The sequence below is a fragment of the Mustelus asterias genome, chromosome 17 (genome assembly GCF_964213995.1).
Source record: "Mustelus asterias chromosome 17, sMusAst1.hap1.1, whole genome shotgun sequence".
Taxonomy (NCBI): Eukaryota; Metazoa; Chordata; class Chondrichthyes; order Carcharhiniformes; family Triakidae; genus Mustelus; species Mustelus asterias.
In genome coordinates, this window is record NC_135817.1 from 45,651,457 (window position 1) to 45,678,499 (window position 27,043).

At 43.6% G+C, this 27,043-nt stretch overlaps 1 protein-coding gene across 2 annotated transcripts in view; it reads left to right on the top strand.

The window, feature by feature from the left end:
* The window catches only part of epha6 (eph receptor A6), a 647,719-nt gene that overhangs the window by 119,901 nt on the left and 500,775 nt on the right, over positions 1-27,043 (top strand). Inside the window, exon 3 of one of the 2 annotated variants that reach the window (XM_078232548.1) lies at positions 22,186-22,849. In XM_078232548.1, the coding sequence (XP_078088674.1) occupies positions 22,186-22,849 (664 nt within the window). Of the gene's footprint in view, positions 1-22,185; positions 22,850-27,043 lie in introns of those variants that run through there. The other variant, XM_078232549.1, reaches the window with a different exon arrangement.

The window sequence follows — 27,043 nt, forward strand, 5'->3', positions numbered from 1 at the left end:
GTTCCAGATTACTGAGGGCGATGAGAGGAAATTGCTGGGCCTCTAACAGAAATCTCTGTTTCCTCGTTGGCCATAGGTGAGGTCCCAGAGGATTGGAGGAAAGCCAATGTTATTTAAGAAAAGTAGCAAGGATAACCCAGGTAATTATAGGCCAGTGAGTTTGACATCAATGATAGTGGCATTGTTGCAGAAAATTCTTTGGGATAGGATCTATACACATTTGGAACTGAATAGTCTTATTAGTGACAGACAGCATGGGTTTGTACGAGGGAGGTCATGTCTCACTAATTTGATAGAGTTTTTGAGGAGGTGACAAAAATGATTGATGAGGAAAGGGCTGTGGATGTTGTCTACATGGACTTTAGTAAAGCACTTGACAAGGTCCCTTATGGCAGGCTGGTGTGAAAGGTTAAATCACACGGGATCAAGGGTGAACTAGCTAGATGGATTCAGAACTGACTTGGCCATAGAAGATAAAGGTGGAAGGGTGATTTTCTGAATGGAGGTCTGTAACTAGTGGTGTTCTGCAGAGATCAGTACTGGGACCTCTGTTGTTTGTAATATATATACTTGGAAGCAAACCTAGCTGGTCTGATTAGCAAGTTTGCGGGTGATACCAAGATTGCTGGAGTTGTGGAAAGTGATGAAGATTGTCAGAGAATACACAGGATATAGATGGCTGGAAAATTGGGTGGAGAAATGGCAGGTGGAATTTAATCCAGAAAAATGTGAGGTGATGCATTTTGGTAGATCCAATTCAGCTGGGAGTTATAAAACAAATGGCAGAACCATCAGGAGCATAGACACACAGAGAAATCTGGGAGTACAGGTCCACAGATCCTTAAAAGTGGCAGCAGGTGGAAAAGATGGTGAAGAAAGCATATGGCATGCTTGCCTTCATCGGCCAGGGCATCAAGTATAAAAATGGGCAAATTATGTTACAGTTATATAAAATGTTGTTTCGGCTACATTTGGAATACTGTGTACAATTCGGGTCGCCACACTACCAGAAGGAAGTGGAGGCTTTGGAGGAGTACAGAAAAGATTACCAGGATGTTGCCTGGAATGGAGAGTATTAGCTATGAGGAGAGATTGAATAAACTAGGATTGTTCTCTCTGGAAAAATGGAGGCTGAGGGGTGACCTGATAGAAGTTTATAAAGTTATGAGGGGCTGAGATAAGGTGAACAGTTGGAAGTTTTTTCCCAGGGCAGAAATGACAATTACAAGGGGGGAGCACAAGTTCAAGGTAGCGGGGGGTGCAGTAGAGATATGTGGGGGAAGTTTTTTTTAAAGAGTGGTGGGGGCCTGGAATGTACTGCCAAGTGAGGTGGTTGAGGCAGACACACCAGCAACATTTGAGACTTAGCTGGATAGACACATGAACAGACGGGGAATAGAGGGATACAGGCGGTTGGTCTAGATAGGACAACGTGATTGGCGCAGGCTTGGTGGGCCAAAGGGCCTGTTCCTGTGCAGTACTGTTCTTCTTTGTTCTTTTGTGAGCGGAGTCTTATCTGGATTAATTGAATATTGAAACAACGTGAAGGATTACAGGACAGCCAAACACAAGTGGTTTTGATGTAATTCACTCATTTAAAAATCCCTCATACTTCTGCTGCTTTGGCTGATTCTGCATTGATTGCACTGCTATTACTGGAATTAAGGAATGGAAACTCCCTTTAGGAACTTAAGTGTTGTTCTGTTCATTTCCCCCTCTAATGTTTCGTTGTAAAAAGTGAAGCTGTCCATTTTAAACCATGCTTTGCATCTGTCTGTGTTTTATCAATCTCACTGAATGTCAAACTCAGCTTGAAACCAGTTGGCCATTAACAGATACTGCCAAATGAAGAAGGCCATTGTACTCCTAATAATGCAAAACAATGTAACCAACCCCCACGTAACTGCATTTCATTGTTTCTTAAAGGCATTCAGTTTTTTTTGGCTCAATCACTCTGCTCATAATTCTATTATAAATATTGCTTACTCTGTCTGAGGTGCTCTTGATGTCAATACTAGTTACCTTTCTCTACTTTGAGCATATGCCCCTTTTATTCCTCTCCACGGTTTAAAGTAGCATTTTGGATTAACCTTTGCTATTCCATTTACTATTTTTCTATGAGATCACCTTTCAGATGCTATCTTTAGCTTCTATTCACTTATCTCATAATCCTGACACTTGGAGTCATCCTTACTTAACTGGACCAGCTATATCAATACCGTAGTCACAAGAGCTGATCAGATGCTGGGAGCTCGATGGTGAGTAACTCGGTTCCTGATTCCCCAGTCCCTTTACATCTTCAAGACATTTGATGCCTTGTAGAAGAATGTGATGACACGTCTGGATGAGTGCAGTACAAAACTCGAGAAGCTCACTATGATCGAGGACAGAACAATCCATTTGACACCCCATCCTCCACCATCCTAAATGTTCACTCCTTCCACCACCACTGCTACAAGATGCACTGCAGCAAACTGCCAACCCTCCTTCGACAATCTCTTGCATTCCTGCAGCTTCTACCACCTAGAAAAACAAGGGCAGGAACACCATTACCACCTGTGAGTTGCCTTCCAAGCTGCAAACCATCTTGATTTGGAACTAAATTGTAGTTCCTTCACTGTCACTGAATCAAACTCCTGAGAAGCACTCTGGGTGTACCTATGCACATGAACCATATTCGTTGAAGAAGTTGGGTCAATACCACATACTCAAGGCTGGTTAGGGATGGGCAGTAAATGATGGCCTTGCCAGCGATGCCCGCATCTCATGAATGAATTGATTAAAAAGAAACTCTTCCAGACTTTTTAGTTGTTTCCTTTCAGTTCTGATTTGCTGTTTGTTTCATTTATCCAATCTGTAGTGTATTCCAGGAGATCTTTCGGATACTATATTTGCTTTATAATTACTAATCGTTTAAAACAATGGCTGGAACAGATGAGGAATTACTAATGGAAGAGAAGCAGCCATGAGGAAATTCTTGGCATGATTCTTATGATGAAGTTAGATGGGCGGAATCACCTTCTGTCAGCTCCACCTTAGGGCATCCAATCCGTACAGGAACCCATGCATCTAACAGAGAAATGCATGAGTTGCAAACCCATTTGTGTTTAATATTTTTTGTGTCCTTTATATAAATCTGTCACAGAATTGTAACATGCTTTCAGTTTACATTATAAGTTCCATTGTTTTTTTCCCCCAGGTGTTTTCTGAAGTAGTTAAAATATGAATCGTAAATCCGGCTTTGCAAAGCAGTTTGAAATTTTCTGGTGCAGCTAAAGTGGTGCCAGGCTGCTTTGACAGGTGCAGAGTCTGAATAATAGTGCAAAGCACCAGTTTTCCTTTAACAAGGGAATGATGTGTTGTTTTTCATAGAGCCATTTGTTTGAGGTTTAAAAATTATTTTCTTCTCTCTCTTGGGAAGAGCTGCTTATTTACTTTGTTTTGTGAAAGCAGACTTGCAAGGCTTGATAAATTGGTAAGAATTCAATTTACAGTGGTTTATTCTTGTTTCAGAATGCTCTGTATGGCAAACACTGCGGTGATGTGAAAGAGAATTTAGGGTGACTGTAGCCCAGGAACCAGTGAATTTTTCATCTTGTTGTGAGTTGGGATGGAGGTGACTCAGTTTGATTGGCAGATTCAAGGGATTTCAAGGGCCTTTTATCATCCATAGAATCCCTACAGTGCAGAAGGAGGCCATTCAGCATATTGAGATTCCACCGACTCTCTGAGCATCTTAATCAGGTCCACTCCCTGCCCTAGCCTTGTAACACTGCCCATTTACCATGGTTAATCCATCTAACCCACACAGCTTTGCACACTAAGGGGCAAGTTAGCATTGCCAATCCAACTAACGTGCATATCTTTGGACTGTGGGAAGAAAGCAGAGCACCCAGGGGAAGCCACAGAGAGACAGGGAGAATGCGCAAACTCCACACAGACAATGACCCAAGGCTGGAATCGAATCTGTGTCCTTGGCGCTATGAAGCAGCAGTGCTAACCACTGTGGCACCATGTTGCCCTGTACTGTGCCGCACAAGTCCAAAGTGTGTGTGTAATTTTGCACACCATGCGCAGGAATAGCCTTGAAAATCATACTCTGTAAGGTTATAGGCCCAGACTCTGATATAAAAATAAAATCCTTTAATGAAGTGAAACGAACGCATTGCATATTTAACACTTGAAATGACAAATGATGATTCAGTGTGAATGAATTTATTATTAGATTTGAGTGACGCCTTTTACAAGTTATGTCTCCTGTTGTAATTTTCTGTTTGTATGGATTATTTTGTATGGATTGTTGCATAAATGCACTTTGTTCCCAGCAGAGAAAAAAAATCAATTTATGCTGAATGTAGCAGTGAAGCAGGACATCTGAGCAGATAGCTAATCAGGCTCATAAGTAGTAATGTTCTGTATCAGTGCATTTAATTATCTTAAAATATTCAAGAGTACATTAATTTTGGCTATGAATAATGATATTGTGAAATCTAACAAGGATTAATTGTAAAGTTTCTATTATAGAAATGAAGAGAATTTACAGCACGTGGTTCTGCTGGCCAAGAAATAACCAGCCTAATCCCACTTTTCAGCTCTAACCATAGCCTTTGAGGTTATGGCACTTCCAAGTACTTTCTAAAGATGATGAGAGTGCCTGGTTCTACTTCTCTATGGGTGAAAAACATTCTCTTCAACTCCCTTCTAATGCTTCTGCTTCAAACTCTCTGCACCAGGAAATGTGCAAGTTAGGTTGATTGACCATGCAAAATTGCCCCTTAGTGTCAGGGGGGACTAGCAGGGTAAATAGGTGGGGTAACGCGGATTGGGCCTGGGTGGGATTGTTGTTGGTGCAGTCTCAATGGGCTGAATGGCCTCCTTCTGCACTGTATAGATGCTATCATTCTAAATATGTCTTTACTATCTATCTTGTCCAGGCTCCAGAGAGTTTTATATAACTCGACTAAATCAACCCTGCTCTGTTCCAAAGGATATAACTCCAGCGTATGCAATCTTTACTTGTAGTTAAAACTTTCCATTCATCGTATCAAAGTGTGTTTTGTAATTAAAGTCTGACTAGAAATCAGGTCATGCCATTACCTCTGAAATCTAAGCGTAAATGATTTCCACATTGAGAAATATTTGCTTTCTAATCTTTTGATACCTATGGCCTGAAATCTCCGTTAAACATTAAAAAACTGTCAGACTAAATCCAACAGGAATTTCAAATGCGAGCGAATAAATTATTTGTGATTTTGTTTTGAATAGTAATAGGATGTTTAATTTGTTTTTTAAAAACTATAACGTAAATGCAACAGCTGTTGATTATAGGTGCAAAAATAAAAACCTTATTACAAAGACAGGATATGGAAAATGCCTAAATCGTAAAATATGCATTGCGATGTTTAATAGTAAACCACTATGTATTTGTAATTACTGAATCACTTTTTCCTTTTGAAATAAGTGCTTTTTTAAAAATTGCATCTGTCTTTCAATCAAATCAATCTTTCTCTTGGAAGACTGCTTTTAAAATATTGATATATCCCCTTCATGCTGAAATGCATTTCAGGCAGTGCTGCAGTATCGTAGATTTTGAATGGGTGTCAGACCACAAGCAGCAATGCAAATCTGTAAACCTGTCAGAATAACATGGGACAGAGCAAAAGGGATACATTTTGCCCTTTTTCATATGATAAAACGTGCATATCTTTGGACTGTGGGAAGAAAGCAGAGCACCCGGGGGAGATGCAGGGAGAAGGTCGTACCTCAAGTGCAAGTTTCAAATGCTTCTCATGATGGCTTCCAAAGAAGAACAGCAGCAACTTATAGTTGTATAGCACCTTTAAATGTTCCCAAGGCTCTTCCTTTATCAAAACGGTATAAAACAAAACTTAAAAACTAAGCCCCCCATAACTTGTTGTTAGGGCAGATGGTCAAAAGCTTTTTCTAAAGAGTGGTTTTAAGGAGGGTCTCAAAGGGCGGAGTGGCTTGGAGAGAGATTTCTAGAGCTTGGGGCCTAAGCAACTGAAGGCCACCAAAGGTGGTGCGATTGAAATCAATGATGCTGAAGAGCCCAGAGTTAAACAAGTGTGGATATCCCAGGGTTGTGGGCTGGAGAAATTGACAAGAGGGAGAGAGCAGGGGAGCCATGGAGGAATTTAAATCAACAAGGAGAATTTGAAAATTGAAGTACTGATCAACCAAGAGTCAATGTAGGTTAGTATACACAGAGCTGGTGGGTGAATGGGACTTAATGCAGGTTAGGAAACAACATCAGAATTTTGGATGATCTCAAGTTTATAGAGGGTGGAATGTGGGAGACTAGCCAGAATTGTATTGAACAATCAAGTCTAAAGATAATAAAGGCATGGATGAACAATTAAGAAGCTTGACAATAGGTAGTCTGAGAGATGGAGTGGGCATATGTGGTAAGAAACTCTGTGTCCATTTCAAATATGATACCAAGACTCGGATCATTGGCAGGGAAAGGAATCGAGTCAGCAGCTAAGGAAATGATTCTGTAGCAGGGGATGAAGGCAATGGCTTCATTCTTCCTAAATATTTCAATTGGTTGAATTTTCTGCTCACTGGCTGTTAGAGTGGCAGTCTGGTAATGTAGCAATGTCAGAGGAATTGAGAGAATTCGCAACAGCAGAGCACAAGAGTTGTTTCAAGAGACTAGTAACTTTTTTGAAAAAAAGATTATATTATAAGCAACTGATGGAAATAATAGGACAAAATTTCATATTTTCCGACTTTTAATGTAACAAACTAAAATCAACATTGCCTAAACATTCATTTGGCAATGAATAACCCAAACAATAGAAAAGGTACTTCTGCATTGACCAACACAATCAAATATTTTACAGCATAGTTTTACTTTGTGCCGCACTCACAGCAGCTATATAGCCTTGAAATTTAAGTCCCAATTTCCTGGCTTTTCAGTTGACTCCTTTCTCTCTGCGAGACCAAGGCAAGTCTTCCAACATCCTTTTGAATCTTCTGTGTATCTCCAAACTAGCTTCCAGCAGCTCCTTGATCCTTAAATCCTCAAGTCCTGTCTCTTCAAACAGAGAACCAATTCTCAGCAGCATCTTGCTTGGTGGCTAATACCAAAAACAGGCTTTTCTCTCATTTTTCACAGCAGCAGCTGTTTCTGCTTCTGTGTCTCTTGGCTAGATTTTTTAAACAATATTCTTTCATGGCTGGAGAGGCCGCCATTTGTTGTCCATCCCTATCAAGTTACCCTTGAACTGAATGACTTGTTGTGCCATTGCAGAGGGCAGTTAAGAGTCAACTACATGACTGTTGGCCTGGAGTCACATGTCAGCCAGACCAGGTAAGGACATTAATGAACCAGATGGGCTTTTACAACTTTCATGGTCACCATTACCAAGACTAGGTTTATATTCCAGATTTTATTAATTGAATTTTTTATTCTACCAGCTGCAGTGGTGGTGTTTGAATCTATGACCTCAGAGCATTGGCATGGGCCTCTTGACATAGGAACATTGTCACTATGCCACTATCTTCCCACTGTATCCTAAGGGTAAACTACCCAGTGTAAATTTTGGGAGTGACCCTCCAAGGGTTGGCAAGGCACGGTGGCACAATGGTTAGCACTGCTGCCTCACAGCACCAGGAACCCAGGTTTGATTCCTGGCTGGGGTCACTATCTGTGTGGAGTTTGTACATTCTCCCCGTGTCTGTGTGGATTTCCTCCGGGTGCTCCGGTTTCCTCCCACACTCCAAAGACATGCGGATTAGGTTGATTGGCCACACTAAATTGCCCCTTAGCATCAGGGGGATTAGCAGAGTAAATATTTGGCATTACAGGAATAGGGCCTGGGTGGGATTGTGGTCGGTGCAGACTCGATGGGCCGAATGGCCTGCTTCTGCACTGTAGGGATTCTATGATTCTACTCTATGAAAGCCCTGAGGGTTGGTGTGTAGACACTGGGTGGCAAAACTTTAGGGTGGGGTGTCCACTGGCAGAGGGAACTTGGGATGGAGGCACCATCCCTCCTTTCACTGACCATCAGCTTGCAGGGTAAGACATGCTGGCTACACGTTGGGTATAGATTTTTCTCCTGTCTGTTAAATTGGAACAGTGGTGAGGTGAGATCCTTATTTGATCATTTAATGGCCAATTAAGGCTCCCAATTTGGCCAAGGGTTGGTAGCCTACCCAAAACCTCCCCTACAACCCTTAAAATGATGGCAGGGATGGAAGTGGGTGGGCTTGTGGTGGGTACGCAATCAATGACATGGCAGCCAAATTTACGGGTCCACACACCTGTTTACTTGCCTTGAGTTGCCCATAAAATTCAACCATCTGTCTGTGTGTCTCTGTTGAGCAAACACACTACCACTGATTTGTATGAAGTTGTGAAAATGGGCACCTGATTTTATTTATAGGTTTCCATGGATGAACACGCAGGCCTGTCTCCAGGAAGAGTTCAATATAAATTCCCCCACCCATACCATTCAGAATATTCCATTTTGCCTTGAGGTGAAGACTGTCTTCTTAAGTATGGCACTGCTCAATTTCAGCACATTTACTCAGAAAAGTGTAAATGTATTTAGTTTGCTATTGGATAAGTTGGTTCAGATCTTCTGGTCTGCTGATCATTGGAGACCAGACTCATGGCCTAAGATGTTGGTCAGGAACCTGCTGAAACCCTCGCGTGCTGATTGGGAATTGCCTGGGGAATTTCAACTTCCACGTTAGAGTCTGAGACTTCAGACAGATCTGCGGGAGATATATGGATAGTTACCCAGGAAACGTTAGCCAGGAAAATCCTGGTCCAACTCCTGAGTAACTGCAGAACTGCACCCCATGGCCATTGCCCCCCATTCCCCAGCCACATACACTGGACTCACACTGAGACCCTGACATTCCAATGACCCACCAACTAGTCCCTGACTACCTCCCCTGACCTGACTACTCATGGCACCTCACTTACCTGTCACCCTGCCCACTCACCAGCCTACTTCACCTACCCTACCCATTTATAGGGGTGGCGATGACCTAGTGGTATAATCGCTAGACTATTAATCCAGAAATGTTCTGGCAACCCAGGCAGATGGTGAAATTTGAATTCAATAAAAAAAATTATCTGAAACTAAGAATCTACTGATGACCATGAAACGATTGTCGGGGAAACCCATCTGGTTCACTAGTGTCCTTTAGGGAAAGAAATCTGCCATCCTTGCCTGGGCTACATGTGACTCCAGAGCCGCAGCAATGTGGTTGACTCTCAGCTACCTTTCCAAGGGCAATTAGGGATGGGCAAGAAATGCTGGCGAGCCAGTGGCGCCCATGTCCCACGAATGAATAAAAGAGAAATTCACTTAACATTGATACTGGATGTTTAAGCTTACCATGTCTTGATTCCCCCCCTAACCCATTATCACTGCAATGGAGGTCTCCAAGTGACAATATGCTCCGCACTTCTGGAGAAGATGGGCTCAGAAGACTGAGCAAGAATTGCGGAGCAGCATCAAAGTATGGAGACGTTCAACCTTTTCAATTCCCATGATGCTTCGCAGAAGATCCAGGCAACTATATTTTGTCTTTTTTTGTTACATGGAGCATTGAAATGAATTTACTTCTACTGAAAAATAGGTTGGATTATGTTGTATGTAATTGCAACAGGCCTTGTCCCAGTAGTGAGTCTATCAGTCCATCCTTCAGAATTAAGGACAAACATGCTGGGGTGGCTAGAGCAGGGGGCATTGCCTCATGATAAGGGGTCGGTCACTGAGCATTGAGAAGAGGTGAAATTTCTCCACCAGAGGGTTGTGAACCTATGGAATTCTCTACACTAAAAAGCTTTGTATGCTCAGTTGTTGAGTGCATTCAAGGCTGAGGCCAATTGGTTTTTGAGTTCTAAGGGAATTGAGATATAGGAGTAAGATGGGAAAGTGAAGTGGAGTTGAAAAATCAGCTGTGATCCCGATGTGGAGGAGTCTTGAGGAACTGAGGCCTAGTCCTGCTCTCATTTGTTAATGAGGACCTGTTCAAGGTTACAATATTCACCTGACATAACAAATTTCACTGGGCCATCCCTGCATCTGTGACTAGATTTCATTTCCATTCCACGAGTGCTCTGCCCAAAGAATGGTCCTTGGTCCATTCTCTGCTGTGCTTGAATCCTGAGGCATTTATTTCTCTTGGTTGTTTTTGACAGCACTGGTTTTCCATTGCCTGGGCAGGGTGAGGAGGCAGGTCTAACTCAGCCAGAACCCATGATATTGGCATTATATCTGAACTGCATGGTAGCCATCTAGCCAATTGAACTAACTGGGCCCTCCTGTGGCTAGATATTGAGTAACAATGGTAAATAGCTGTTATTACAGGACTGCACTGTAGGGATTCTATGGATGTAGGATCTGCCAATAGGAGACACCAAGAGCACATTTAATGTGCCATTACCCAAACTTGTAGCAACCAACTTCATGGATGACTGCAATGATGAAAAATAAATGGAATCCTGCTTAACAATAAACAGCTGACACTGAAGTACAAAATTTCAATGCAAGTGTTCACACTTTCCAGTTGAGAACAGGACATTCTATCGCAGAAAGATAGAACTTTCAGGAAATGCAGGTTAAAATCTAATGTATGCTGAGTAATATTTTCTAAGTGGGATTTTGGATATTGTAACCTTCACGTATTTCATTAAATATGAATAATATTTTAAGGATACAGCATTTAAAGTTAATTTATTAGTGTCACAAGTAGGCTTACATTAATACAGCAATGAAGTTATTGTGAAAATCCCCGAGCTGCCTGTTCCGGTACACTGAGGGAGAATTTAGCATGGCCAATGCACCTAACCAGCACATCTTTTTTTACTATAGCCAGAAGGTTTTCATTACAAAAAATAAACATTTGAATGAATTGCATTTATTTGGTGCTTTTTATAACCATCTGAAACACTTTGCAGCCAATGAAGTACTTTTGATGTGTGGTCATTATTGTAATGTAAGAAATGAGGCAGTCAGTTGCAGAGTAACTAATCGATTGGGCTGAATTATAAATGAGTGTGATACTGAGCAGCAGGGCTCATTCGCTCAGAAATCAAGCAACAAAGTACCTTTTCACTTACCCATCTGCAGTTTTTATTCAATTAGAACTCAATTTTAGATGATGTATGTGTACTTTTTCCCTTGTTTTATCAGTGAAAAATGTTTATATCAGAGGGCACAGATGAGGATGTTTGCTCTAACGCTGCAAGCATAACAAAATAACAATGGCAAGAAATTGGAGCTGTCGCCATCATAATGCGTTTCTGCTCCTGGAGATGCAAATTGCAGGATAATATGCTGCACATTTTGACATGTTACATGGAGGAGTGATGGCCTGATGGTATTATCACTCGATTATTAATCCAGAAATTCAGCTAATGTTTTGGGGACCTGGGTTCCAATCCCACCACGGCAGTTGGTGAAATTTGAATTCAATAAAAAATATTTGGGATTAAAATCTACTGATGACCATCAAACCATTGTCGATTGTCGGAAAAACCCATCTGGTTCACTAATGTCCTTTAGGGAAGGAAATTTGCCATCCTTATCTGGTCTGGCCAACATGTGACTCCAGAGCCACAGCAATGTGGTTGACTCTTAAATGCCCTCTGAAATGGCTGAGCAAGCCACTCAGTTGTATCAGCATTTCAAGAAGGCAGCTCACCACCACCTCCTCAAGGGCAACTAGAGATGGGCAATAAATGCTGGCCAACCAGCGACGCCCATGTCCCATGAAAAACTTCGTAGGAACATGGTTTTGGCAAGCTAAGAGGGAGCTAAGTATAAAATTAAAACAAAAATTGCAGGATAGGTGGCACCAGGAAAGAGCTAAAATTTCAGGGTGACTATCTCTTGTCAGAGCCGCAAAGGATAGAGATGTAAAAGGTTTTGAGTGAGTACGTAGGCAGGGAAAAGCAAGGGATAGAGAAAAGGTAAGGTCTGTGATTGGGTGGAATATGCTGCCCTGTCGGTGATTTATTTGCATGACTTTCAATTTAGCACACCATATTCTGTACAATGTATCCTTTACATTGGAGAGACCAACATAGATACAGCCCTTAAGCACGACCCCAAATTTCCAGTCATGTTCGAATGGTGGAGCAGACTCGATGGACCGAATGGCCTAATTCTGCTGCTTTATCTTATGGTTTTATGGTCCAGTCACTTGTCATGTTAATTCTCCATTCCATTTGCACTCTGACCCCTCTGCCCTCAATGTCCTGCATTCTTCCAAAGAAGCTCAGTGTAAGTTTAAGGAACAGTAGCTCACCTTTGGAATAGGCAGTATACAGCCAGACTCAACATTGAGTTCAATAATTTTGATCATAATCTCTTTCCCATTTTTTACAGATGTCAAATGCCAGTTATTATTCTGCTATTGTCATATATACTCCCTCTAGACCTGAGCAGCACGGTGGCACAGTGATTAGCACTGCTGCCTCACAGCGCCAGGGACCCAGGCTCAATTCCCAGCTTGGGTCACTGTCAGTGCGGAGTCTGCACGTTCTCCCCGTGTCTGCATGGGTTTTCTCCGGGTGCTCCAGTTTCCTCCCACAGCCCAAAAGACATGCTGATTAGATGCATTGGCCATGCTAAATTCTCCCTCCGTGTACCTGAACAGGCGCCGGAGTGTGGCGACTAGGGGATTTTCACAGTAATGGGCGGCACGGTGGCACAGTGGTTAGCACCGTGTCTGTGGGTTTCCTCTGGGTGCTCCGGTTTCTTCCCACAGTCTAAAGATGTGCGGGTTAGGTTGACTGGTCAATGCTACATTGCCTCTTAGTGTCCCAGGATGTGCAGGTTAGAGGGATTAGTGGGTAAATGTGTGGTGTTGTGGGGATAGGGCCTGGGGTGGGATTGCTGTCAGTACAGACTCGGTGGGCTGAATGGCCTTCTTCTGCACTGGCTTCTATGGTTTTTTTTAAAAAAGCTTCATTGCAGTGTTAATGTAAGCCTACTTGTGACACTAATAAATAAACTTTAAAAATCTAATCTTCTCCTACCTCTGCTTTTTTTAAAACTGCTAATCTTTAATCAGAACTGAGAAAAGTGAAAGATGCATGAACCAGAAGCTTTAACTCTGTTTCTCTCTCTCTACTCCTGCTCCGTGACCTGAGCATTTCCAGCATTTTCTAAGTAGAATTTTCCGGCACTTCAGGCGACAAGGCCTGGGCTGGAAAATGCGGCGAGTCATTCAAAAGGCGATTGTTTTCAGCGGGACCAGAAGATCCCACTGGCAGGAGGGGCAGATGTTTTGAGTTCAGATTGTCAGCACCTGCAGTATTTTAGTCCTGTATTAGGACGCTAAATGTCCTGTGCGTATAAAATAATTGATTGATTAAAGGAGTATTTGGTTGCATTTTAATTATAGCTTGTGTGGAATTGCTAATCAAATGTTTTGTAATATTCCTTGTTAACAAGTGTAGTCAAAAACTATTCTTGAAATTTACAGTGGAAATGAATCATAGAATCCCTACAGCGCAGAAGGAGGCCATTTGACCCATCGAGCCTGCACCGACAACAATCCCACCCAGGCCCCACCCCCGTAACCCCACGCATTTACTCTTAATCCTCCTGACACTAGGGGTCAATTCAGCATGGCCAATCCATCCAACCCGCACATTTTGGAGTGTGGGGGGAAATGGTCGCAGATGTTCTTGTACAGCAGTTAGTTGCAGCTTTATCCAGTGATGAGTTGTTGAGAACATTCGAGGCTAGTGGGTTGGCATGGTGACACAGTGGTTAGCATTGCTGCCTCACAGCGCCAGGGACCCAGGTTCACTTACAGCCTCGGATCACTATCATTGTGGAGTTTACATATTCTCCCCCTGTCAGCATGGGTTTCCTCCGGGTGCTCCGGTTCCCTCCCACAGTCCAAAGCTGTGCGGGTTAGGTGGATTGGCCATGCTAAGTGTCAAGGGGATTAATAGGGTAAGTAAGTGAGGGTCTGGGTGCAATTGTTGTTGGTACTGGCTCGATGGGCTGAATGGCCTCTTTCTGCACCGTAGTGATTAGGCTCAATCGTTTCTTGTGCACCAGAGGTTGGAGCACAGTTTCCGGTTTAGTTCCAGAACAAAAATATTGACTAACTTCCAAAGAAATTTAAATAATAACAAAATAATGGCAGGATATTCTGATCCTCAAGGAAATTGATAATCTAAAACAGAGAAGGTTTCCTCTATAAGAAACCAGCAGCCTTTATGTACACTACAATAAAAATATAAGACTGTTTGAATGACTAACAGAATGGAGCCAAAGATTTGAATTTGATTATTTATTGCAATCTGTAAATTAACATAGTTTGAAAGTGTCAAGATTTTAATTGTTGCAGTGAGGATCAAAGCAGAATACAGTCTATTTCTCCTTTTTACCAGCCTCCTGCCCTCCCTCCACCTTCCAAAACTTGGGATATCTCAGTCCAAATGCCTCACGACGAACATTTGCCTATAATACAAATATATGTCCCTGAAGCCGAGCTTTCAGGATTTCTCTGCGCTCGTGCTGATGCCACTTACCCACCTCCTCACTCCCATTACTGGCTGATGGCCGAGCCCAGTTTTAACATTTTAACCTTATAAATGTGGAAATAGGAAAGAAAAGCTACAACATATGACAGTGTGCTATCTGTCAAAGTAACACATTGAGAAATGTTAGTTGGTTTGCACTGAATTAGTGAGAGAACATTCTAAAGTAGCTTCCCTTTAGAATGTTATGGAGGACATCGAGGGGAAGAAAAGATATTCCAGAGGAGGTGGTTGAAGGTATTGAACGATTTGGTTATGAGAATTTTTAAAGTTTGTTTATTTGTGTCACAAGTAGCCTTGCCTTTAACACTGCAATGAAGTTACTGTGAAAATCCCCTAGTCGCCACACTCCGGCGCCTGTTCGGGTACACTGAGGGAGAATTTTTAGCATAGCCGATGCACCTAACCAGCACATCTTTCAGATAGCGGGAGGAAACCCGAGCACCCGGAGGAAACCCACGCAGACACTGGGAGAACAGTGACCCAAGCTGGGAATTGAACCCGGGTCCTTGGTGATGTTAGGCAGCAGTGTTAACCATTGTGCTGTCGTGCCACCCCAGCTATTTCACAAAGCAAAACAAAAAAGTGGTTTTCAGAGTGTTGCAGGGAGCAGGAACATTGTGACACAAATGGGTTTGAAGGAAACAAAAGCAAGAGCAGACGGTAATATGAAGCTAGAGGATTGGAGTGTGCTGATTGGTACGTATGACTGAGATGATTGCACCAGCAGCAATTTCTGCATTTAATATAATAAAATATCCCAAGGCACTGCACAGAAGCATGATGAAATAAATGATGACACTAATGATGCACGCTCATAGACTTCATCAGGAACACAAAGGATATTTATTAATAAAGGAAATCTGTACTGTGGCCCTTGAGCAGCCCACCGGCTGCCCCAGTTCCTACATATTTTCTGCATGTCTTCTCGATGTCTCTCTGCCTAAGAGAGGACTCCAGCCCCGGGGGGTGATTACCCAATCTTGATCCCAATTGGTCCTTCAAGCCAGATTACCCTCTTCTGCTGTGTTGCCCTTAAAGGCACAATCTCCATTGACTCCAAACCAAATAACGAAATACTAGGCCAGCCAACTAAAGGTTTAGTTAAAGAAGTGGGTTTAAATGGATGAATTCAAGGAAGGAAGGCAATTAAAAGTGCATTGCTCAAGAGACCAGAATTGGATGTCTGTGGATATCTCTGAGTAGTGGGGTCGGAGGAGGTTACAAAGGTAGGGAGGGGTGAGACCATCAAGGAATTTGGAAAGAAAACTGAGAATTTTAAATTGGAGTTGCTTGCCAAGGAGCCAATGTAGGTCAGTGAGCACAGAAGTGATAATTGAACGGGACTTGATGCAGGTTAAGAGTTTTGCTAACTTATGTCTACGGAAGGTTGATTGCAAGAGGCCAGTCAGAAGTGCATTAAAATAGTTTGGACAACACATAGTGAGGGTGGAAATGAAGGTTTTAGCAGCAGATGAACTGAGGCAAGGGCAAAGTCAGACATGTAATGGAGGTGGACATAATTAATCTTAGTAATAGAATGAATGTGTGGCCAGAAGCTCATCATGAGGTCAAATGTGACACCAAGTTTGTGAATGGACAGCGTAGTCTGTTGCCTGAGAGAGGGATAGACTTGGTAGATGGGGGATAAAGTTTGGTGTGGGAATCCAAAACAATGGTAGTCGGTCTTCCCAATATTTAACTGGAGGAATTCCTGCTTCACCAATACTGGATATCATATACACAGCCTTATAACTTATTAATAGTGGGGGAGTTGATGGTGAGCTAGAACTGGATATTGTTAGTGTGCATGACATCAACAATCAGATGATATCACCGAGGGGCAGGCAGTATTAGTTGAGAAATAGGAGACAAACCAGATGTAAAGGTGCAGAAAGAGCAGTCACACAAGCAATTCTCTGGTTGTGATTGGATAGACAAGAATGGAATCGGGTGAGGGAGAATGCTTTGATCAACATTACTCAAATAGAGTGGAACAAGGCTGTGGAAGGATCTAAAATATAGCAGGGGGACCTCTTGAAATGAATTGAGTGGTGCACAAGGAGTCACTGGAGCTCAAGAAGGACGGGTGGCACAGTGGTTGGCACAGTGGTTAGCACTGCTGCCTCACAGCACCAGGGACCCAGGTTCGATTATCGGCTTGGATCACTGTCTGCATGAAGTTTGCACATTCTCCCTGTGTCCGAGCTCCGGCTTCCTCCCACAGTCCAAAGATGTACAGGTTAGGTGGATTGGCCTTGCTAAATTGCCCCTTAGTGTCAGGGGGACTAGCGAGGGTAAATGCATGGGGTTATGAGGGGAGGACCTGGATGGGATTGTTGTCAGTGTAGGCACGATGGGAAGAATGGCCTCCTTCTGCACTGTAGGATTCTATGATGTGAGGGGATAACCTCAGTTGTGCCTTTGTCCTATATGGACCACCGTTGTGTGTGTTTGTCATACCTGGACACACCCCCTTCCAGTTTGGTTCCTCCCCTCGGCACCTAGTATAAAGGTGGCTGTCTCCTCCCCCTTGTTCAGTCCAGGTCGGTTATTTGTTGGGATCTGCTCCTGATTCTGTTGTGAATAAAAGCCTACACTTGTATTGGCACACCGGTAGTCTTTCGCCTTATTGATAGCGCATCAATTTTATTCACAACAGTTGACCAGCATGGAGCAGTTTCTAAAACCCGACAAGTTAGCATTAGACTCTCAAGAGGTTGGAGCCTCTGATAAATTCGATCATTGGCTCGACTGCTTCGAAGCATTCGTCGACACCGCTATGGCCATCGACACCGACGACGCTAAACTCCGTGTGCTCCGCGCCCGGATAAGCGAAGCTGTCTATGGAATCTTCCGGGATGCTGCTACATACGCGGATGCTATCGAACTCCTAAAAGGGCAGTTCCGAAAGAGCCCTAACATGGTTTACGCCAGACATCTCCTAACTACCCGCAAGCAGCAGCCAGGAGAATCGTGCGCCCAATTTCTGCGCGCCCTGTGGGTCCTAGCTCGAGCTTGTGACTGTAAGGCTATTACAGCAGCTCAGAACACGGAGGACCTGATCCGCAACGCCTACGTTGCGGGCATTGAGTCTACATACATCCGGCAGCGCCTGCTGGAACAAGATGACCGAGATCTCCGAAGAACAGCCACGATGGCTGAAACGTTAGAAGCGGCCTCTCTCAATCTCGGGTCTTACCCTGCATCCCGTTTTATCGATGGCTCCACCGCGACGGCTGTTCCGGCGGGGCCCAAATGTTACTTTTGCGGCCTACCCAAGCACCCTCGGCGTCGCTGCCCGGCGAAGGATGCGATTTTCTCCGGATGCGGTAAGCTAGGCCACTTCGCTAAAGTCTGCCGGGCAAAGCCACTTCCGAAGCCTCGTGGCGCCACGTGTGTTCCGGGGGGGGCAGCCATCTTTAAGGCAGGCGGCGGCTGCATGCGAATCGCCATCATTAATGCGGTCACCAGAAGTGCGGGAATCACCATCTTTGATGCGGTCACCGGAAGCGCGGGAATCGCCATCTTTGAGACTGGCATCAAGACGCACTGAGCAGGGAGCTTTATCCGTGACGTCATCAGACGGGGACAAAGACGGATTCTTCTTGGATTCGACGGTGGCATCGATTTGCCTGGACCAGTCGCAGCCTCATCAACTCTCCAAGTCAACAATGGAGATCAAGGTAAATGGTCATGCAGAAAACTGCCTGTTCGACTGTGGGAGCACAGAAAGTTTTATACACCCTCGCACAGTGCGTCAATATGCCCTTCCCGTGCGACCCTGGAGCCAGACCATCTCCATGGCCTCGAATTCCCACTCAGTGGAGGTCCTCGGGTGCTGCTTGGTGACGCTGACGGTACAGGGCACAGTCTACGAGCGTTTTCGACTCCTCGTGCTGCGACTCTACGCAGCTGTACTGCTGGGGTTAGATTTCCTCAGCCATCATAGGAGCATCACCCTGCAGTATGATGGCCCTTATCCCCCGCTCTCCGTCTCAAGGCGCCGTCACTGCATCGCCCCTCGCGCACCACCTGCAGTCTCTCGACCCTCAAGATCACCCCCCCCCCCCCTTATTTGATAACCTCACCCCGGACTGTAGGCCTATAGCCACCAAGAGTAGGCGCTATAGTGCGGATGACCGGGCCTTCATTCAGTCCGAGGTACAACGGTTGCTCCGGGAAGGGATTATCCAGGCCAGCACCAGTCCCTGGAGGGCGCAAGTGGTCGTAGTTAAATCAGGGGAGAAACACCGCATGGTGATTGACTACAGCCAGACCATAAACAGGTATACCCAACTAGATGCGTATCCTCTTCCCCGTATCGTGGACATAGTCAACCGCATCGCGCACTATAGGGTTTTCTCGACGATCGATTTGAAATCGGCTTACCACCAGCTCCCTATCCGCTCGGAGGATCGCCCATATACTGCCTTTGAGGCGGATGGCCGCCTCTACCAGTTCCTCCGAGTTCCCTTTGGTGTCACCAATGGGGTCTCAGTCTTCCAGCGGGCCATGGATCAAATGGTAGACCAGCACAGGCTACGGACCACATTCCCGTATCTGGATAACATCACCATCTGCGGCCATGACCTGCAGGATCATGATGCCAACCTACAAAAATTCCTTCGTACGGCCACTCTCCTGAACCTCGCATATAATGAGACGAAGTGTGTTTTCCGGACACGCCGCCTCGCCATCCTTGGGTACGTGATAGAAAATGGTGTCCTTGGCCCTGACCCAGCCCGTATGCGTCCCCTTATGTAGCTTCCCCTCCCTACTACCCTCAAAGCACTGAGGAGATGCCTGGACTTCTTCTCCTACTATGCCCAGTGGGTTCCCCGTTACGCGGATAAAGCCCGTCCGCTCCTAAAATCGACCTCTTTTCCCCTGGCGGAGGAGGCCACCTACAGATATGACATCATGCACCTAGTATAAAGGTGGCTGTCTCCTCCCCCTTGTTCAGTCCAGGTCGGTTATTTGTTGGGATCTGCTCCTGATTCTGTTGTGAATAAAAGCCTACACTTCTATTGGCACACCGGTAGTCTTTCGCCTTATTGATAGCGCGTCAGTTGGGCTGCAAAATTCAGGAGTTTGAGAACAATGGAAATGGGATCTGATTGGAGAGCATTTAAGAAAACAATCCTTCGTTATTTAAAGTGTGTTTCAAGGTTTTGGGAGCCAAGAAGGTGAGGAGTGAAGAGATAGAAGCATGAGAGTGAAGTAAAAGCTGAAGATAGATAAATGCAGCTGTGGTGACAACCTGGATATTGGGTAAAAACCATGGTTGGACAGACTATTGGGGCTGTACACCACAGGATTCAGCCTGAGTTGCACATGAGAGAGATAAATGGAATGAGAAATTCAAGTGACAGATGTTGAAATGAATAACTGTGGCTTTGTTGGAATTCTTAAAACCTGGGATGTAAAATGTAGGGTAGTTACATTTGTAATTTTTTAAAATGCTAAACTATGGATCATGTAAAATCATATGCCCTTCTATTTTTATGAACAGCCCTAATGAGAAGTCTGACAAGTTGTGAAATTACATACTTAAGCTGAAGAAGAAAATTCTCTGACAAGACCATATTTCTTCTAATACTAGGAAAGTTGAAACATCTATAAAATACCCAGTTTTAACTCTAGGGAGGTTTCAATAGTAAGCGCATGTTTAAGTTAGATAGTCACTGGCTGCCCCAGAAAAGAGTCTCAGGATATTTTAATATCCAGGGCTCATTTAAATCCTGCCGATGGACTTCTGAATCATCCCAGACAGGAGCATTGGAAAATGATATGACCCAGAATTTTCCCCCAAGACCAAGTGATGGGATTGGGCTGCTGAGCTGATGTGGGGGTTGGCTGTAGTGGGTGAGGATGGAGGTGGGGGGTGTGGAGACAGGATGTGTCAAATTAAAGTTTGTTTATTAGTCACAAGTAAGGCTTACATTAACACTGCAATGAAGTTACTGTGAAATTCCCCTAGTCGCCATAATCCGGCACCTGTTCGGGTCAATGCACCTAACCAACACGTCTTTCAGAATGAGAGAGGAAACCCGAGCACCCAGAGGAAACCCATGCAGACACGGGGAGAATGTGCAAATTCCACACAGACAGTGACCCAAACCAGGAATCGAACCTGGGTCCCCGGCGCTGTGAGGCATCAGTGCTAAGCACTGTGCCACCGTGCCATCCACAGGGTGTGTGGTGCGATGGAGGGGCAATCTTTATTGGGGGTTGGGTTTGGGCAGGAGAGGTCTAATTTTTTTTCCCTGTAAGGCCTGAAAGCACACCTGTTATTATTGATGCCTGGCGTGCATTAACAAAAAAGGACCCTATTGGTTCTGAGTGGGTGTCCTTGTTGTTCAGTGTAGCAATTTAAAATTGTATTTAGGTGGCTGCAACACAGTTAAGTAACCTTGCTAATTTTCATTGTCCACTGAGGCAGAGAGCATTAAAATCAGTCCATTATTTTAAATTAAATCCATTATGTTGAATAAATCCCAGTATTACTAATTGTGCGTAAGGAACAATCTTGCATCTGCGCAAGTTGATTCTCTATCCCTTTTTTGTCTCACATTCTGTCAACCATTTCAAATTATAAATTGTTATTTCAACAATAAATTTTGCGACACATCTATCAGAAGTATTGCATAATTGTCTGGTTGTTGTAGATGGCTTTACTTTGCCATTTTAATTTTAAATATATTAGTCGGGATATTCCGGCCTTGCTTGCCCCGAAACCGGAAAATCCTGTCCAAGGTCAACGGACTTTTCCATGGTCCGCCCCTCGCCTGTTCCGATTCCGGTGGCGGGCAGGACGGTAAATTTGCCCCATTAAATTTGAACACCGATTCTAAGGTTATGATATAAAACTTGCTCAGCTTCTACACGCGTGCTCTCTTAGACCTGCCTGTATCTTACAAAGCTTCTTCTCATGTACTCTCTGCTTTATCGCCACAACTTATCTGCTTGGTCCTCCTTTTCCACTTCCTTCCATCTTAGAACCTCCTACTGTGCAGCCCTCAAACCCCCAGGCCTCCCACTGCTCTCTATTTCCCAACTCCTCCTCTTGGCTCTCATCGGCTCCCCAGTTTCATTCTGAGCAGGCTCACCACCTTAGTGTCAAAATTGGAGCAGTGTAGCTGCTTTCTCAGTCTTATTTAAAGTGAACAGCAGGCATATATCTTTTAAGAGTATTCAACCATCTTCACCTCCATATTCAAAAAAAACATACTTTTTGAGTAGATTGCAGTCCTCTTGAAAGTCAAGTGTGCCACTGAAAATTCTCATGTTGATTCAAAGCATTACAGAAAGCAAAACATGAAAGAGCACTATTCATGCATTCTGTGACATGGGGTTCATTTGGTGGTACACTGGAATTAATTGATTGCCAATCTTATCTGGTTACCAGTAAATTTTCATTACAGTGCCATTAAGGGACTTAGTTGAAGGATATAACAGTTTTATGAGAGCGGTATTAAAGACTGAATATCCTGTTACAAAATCAGTAAATATTCTTGTCTATTTTCTGTATAATATTTTACTTCCTATGATTCATGATCATGGACTACAGTTCGACTGAATCCAGAGTTGCTCAGTTTCTTCATCTGATTTTCCTTCTTGTTTTCCAGTGGGATGCTATCCCAGAGATGGACGAACGCAACCGACCCATCCACACCTACCAGGTCTGCAATGTGATGGAACCCAATCAAAACAACTGGCTGCGGACTAACTGGATTTCCCGTGAGGCGGCTCAGAAGGTGTACATTGAATTAAAGTTCACCTTGAGGGACTGCAACAGCATTCCCTGGGTTCTGGGAACTTGCAAAGAAACGTTCAATCTGTATTACATGGAATCAAATGAGTCTCATGGTGTTAAATTCAAGCAAAATCAATACACTAAAATTGATACAATTGCAGCCGATGAGAGTTTCACTCAGATGGATCTAGGAGATCGTATACTTAAACTGAACACTGAGATCCGTGAGGTTGGGCCAATCACCAAAAAAGGATTTTACCTTGCCTTTCAGGATATTGGTGCTTGCATTGCTCTTGTCTCTGTGCGTGTGTACTATAAAAAATGCCCCTTTACTTTTCGCAACTTGGCAATGTTTCCTGACACAATCCCTAGAGTTGATTCTTCATCCCTTGTGGAAGTCCGTGGGTCCTGTGTGAAGAATGCAGAGGAGAAAGATACACCAAAACTGTATTGCGGCGCAGACGGGGACTGGTTGGTTCCTTTGGGAAGATGTGTCTGCAGCATTGGCTATGAGGAAGTGAATGGAGCCTGCCATGGTAAGTGAATGAAACATGCACAAAGAATTTTTGAGACAGCGCAAGTAAATATTCCTTTCGAGAACCGTTGACAATAGCGGTGGGAGAGAGAGGGCAAGAAATAGGTAGCGCATCACCTAGTTGCTCAGAAGCACAGCATCAAATCTAATCTCATGGCCTGACATGGATTTTCTCGAAAAGAAAACGTAGCTAACCAATTTCTCTACTTTTGTGCAATCCAAAAATAAACTTCTGTGAGACAATCCTAAGGGGAATTACAACACTGCAGCGAACAGAAAATGTCCATGGGTCAGAATTCCCAAAGTGTAACAAACACAGCTCCTGAAGCTTTTAGCACAAACGGTTCGAAAAGCAGTTTTTTGTCAGTCTAAACCATTAGTAAATGGGACCATTCTATTTTATATGAATGTCAATGACCTGGCTAATGTTTTTGAATGCTAAATATCAAGAAGTCATACCAGCTGCTATTTATTCATCAGTTTTATTCTTGTTTCATTTTATAAACAGAGTAAACAGATTTGTGCATTACAGCAAACAAGCTACATATTTTGGCAAATTTTGCCGCCTGCGGTATCCTACATTTGTTCCTAGATTCCTGACTTGTTAATTTGAATCCCTGCCACTGCCACAATAATTTCTACAGTGATCAAGGTTGGACTGTATATTCCCACATGTCTCTTGTGGTTTAGAGGCAGCTGATGGGCAGGGATGTTAACTTGCTGTATTTATCACATAGACCTGTTTTCAAAGAGGCCCTGGCAGAGACCTCTGAACAGCTTGTCTGTCTGCTGTCCGGACCAAAGATCTTGCATAGCATGTAACAATCATTAGAAGGGTGAAGGAAAGATTCTAATAGTCAAAACGAACAGACACCATGCAGCCAATAGGAGATAGAAAGCCAAGCAAATGACTGCATAATAAGATCTGTATATGATGAGTTCCCATGGTGCATTGATGAGTTTGCCTTTCTTTATGTTAATTGCTTGGGTCACAAATATAAAGGACCCACTGCAGACACAGGCGCTGTTTATTTGTATATAAAAGCTATGCCAGGTTCTTCACAATTGCTGCTTAAAATTGTGATTAAATGATTGCTTTCGTTCTGCGGTATATTTTGGTGATCATGTATTCAGACACTTAAACATTTGAATTTTTGCAGCTTCGGTATCTTGACTTCTTACTTGAGATGACATTAACTTTGTCACTACGATGTCAACGTTCTGTGATGAACTTGATTTCTTATATAAGATCCAACTGTGTTCCTGGTTTTTAAACAATGAAGCTACTTCCTATAATGGTGTGCTCACTGCAGTGTATTAACAGCATTTCTGGCACCATTAAGTATATGGGCATGATCACAATAAAGCTGGTAGTATGTTCCTGTTCCAGGCACAAAGTCAATCAGCAGGCTTCACTCTTGTACACTTTTTAAAGCCAACCTTTCTGGTATTTCTGTGCAGGTTTTATCTAAGAATGTAGAAAAATTGTTACACTATATTGGTCAGGACTCTCCATCCATGCTTGAGCAGTACTTTGATCAGCCTCAATGGATGAGACAATGAATTTTCACCCTTGTCTAGTTATGTACTGATGCACCCTCATCTTTAAGGGAATTAATTATCGAAAGGAAATGCCTCTTAATGTTGTTAAAATGCAATTTGATACTCAATATCTATAATCACAGACTGTTATAATGTATTTTATATTGCATACTAGGGTGGTTATTTATGAAATTATTGAGGCACTCGTGTCATAGAATAGAATCAGAATGATTACAGCAAAAAAGGAGGCTATTCAGTCTGTCATTCCTGTACTGGCGCTCTGCAAGAGCAATTTGTCAAGTGCCAATTCCTGGCCTTTTCCCCAGAACTCTGAAATGTTTTTCTCCGCGGGTAATGATCCAATTCATCCACAAATGAATCTGCCTCCAATACTCTCTTAGGCAGTGCATTCCAGGTTCTAACTACCACTGTGTGAAAATGTTTCTCCACATGTCGCCATTGCTTCGTTTGCCAATCATAGAAACCTTACAGTGCAGAAGGAGGCTATTCGGCCCATCGAGCCTGCACCACAATCCCACCCAGGCCCCATCCCCATAACCTCACATATTTACCCTGTCAATCCCCCCAAAACTAAGGGGCAATTTATCATGGTCAATCCACCTAATCCACTCATCTTTGGACTGTGGGAGGAAACTGGAGCATCCGGAGGAAACCCACGCAGACCAGGGAGAATGTGTAAACTCCGCACAGACAGTGACCCGAGGCCGGAATTAAACCCCAGTCCCTGGCACTATGAGGCAGCAGTGCTAACCACTGTGCTACTATTGTGGGAAATTTACCACCGGAGTCAGACTTGGAGGTTCAATAATACAGTTTTATTTTGGACACGAAGCTTCGGGAGAAAGCACTGGTACTCCACAGTACTTGGCAGCTACCTTCTCAATCATACAATAGCAGTTGATCCTTTTTATACCTTTTGGACAATGGGTAGTCCGGACATTAGCCGTTTAACACATCGTTATAAGTTGAGTAGACAGATCATGGTGATGGATAGTTAACACGTTGTTACAATCAGACAGGTACAGGTATGGGCAGTTAACATAGCATTGTTCATAGAATGGATACATTTCCTCTTTCAATGGCTGGTTTCGATCTATACATTCAGTGATTGGTTTTGTTGCATTTATGTATTTATGTTCCCATCTAGGGCTGATCTTATTATCAGTCTTATTGTTCTGGGTCTGCCCTTCTCTTAAAGTGCCCCAAGCTCTGACTAGCTTCCTGCAACATTTTGGTTACTGCATGTTTTAACTTTAAGTAACTGTCTGTGCTAAAAGCCAGTGCCTGTTAATGTCCCTTTCCCAGGTAACCATTTTGTGTGCCAGGCAATCATTTTGAGTGCCAGGTAACCATTTCTTTAATTTCCCCACTACACTACCATGCCGCCCTTGAGCTACTGTCTCTGGTTCTTAATTCTTCCATCAATGGGAACAGTTCCTCTCTAACTACTGCGTCCAAACCCCCTCATGATTTTGAACACCACTATTAAACCTTCCCTCAATCTAATTACTGTTCTACAATGCAACCTCCCAATTGCTCTTTTCACTATCCCTTTGGAATGTTACTTCTGTTTCTGTTTATCCTCAATGCATAAGCCTCGGGTTTACAAGTGTGGGGTCCACAACCCCCACTTTTCTCCACTTGCACCACGCCCCTTCTTAAAGGTGAATCCCAAATTAATTAATTTGTCACTTGGAAGCTCTAAATCCACTTGCAGGTTTAGCACTCAAGCGCTGATTAGGATTTTCATAGGGCGGTATATGAGGGTTCCAAGCATGCACTTCCACCGAAGGTGTGTAGTGGGCTGGCTGAGTCACAACAGGAGGTTTCAGAATGGCTTGGGGCCAGAGGGGGAGCACAGGTGGAGTTGTTGGGGGGTGTGGGGGGGCAAGAAGTTTGAGCTTCCTTTGGAAATTACCCTGCACCATGCGATGGTGCAAATTAAATTGCAAACTTTGGGTGATTCCAACTGTCATACAGCAACAATTACCTAGAAAAAAGTTGGAGGAAAGGAAATAAAATCACTTCTGACTTTTGGTAACATTTGTACTGACCAAACCGCACCCCCCATCCCACCCCACCCCACCCTCTGGCTTGTCAAAAAGTGGCTGTACCTCTTTAAAGGACCTGCTTTATGGCATAGCTTTCTTACCTTTGACTGAGCTGCCCTTTACTCCAGGCGTCAGGAATTTGCTGCACAGGCGTGACCTTGCCTTGCTTGAGTGGGAAGGTCAGGCGAGGTAGGAGCAGCTGCATTTTAAGGTAAGATATTAGGAGTGAACTGGCAATCCGACTCATTGGCTCTCCATTGGAAGCCAAAGTCCCAGAAAGTCTCCAATATTTTTCAGAGGTCCTCTTCAAATCTCTGGCAGTAAATGGCAAGTAGAATGTGATGTACCGTTGTCATAATTCATTTACTTCCACCTAGTTTGGTGCAGCGGGGTGTTAGTTCAAGTGCTAGCCACCAAAGGGCTAGAGTGCCTCCTTAAGAAACAGTAGCAGACAACTTAATTGATCAGGCAATCAGCTGCTTAACACTTGTCTATACAAACATCAATTCCTTCACCTAGATGACATTCTTGTGCTTAAGATGAGTTTGTGGACATAATGTATACTGTATCATTGGAGGAAA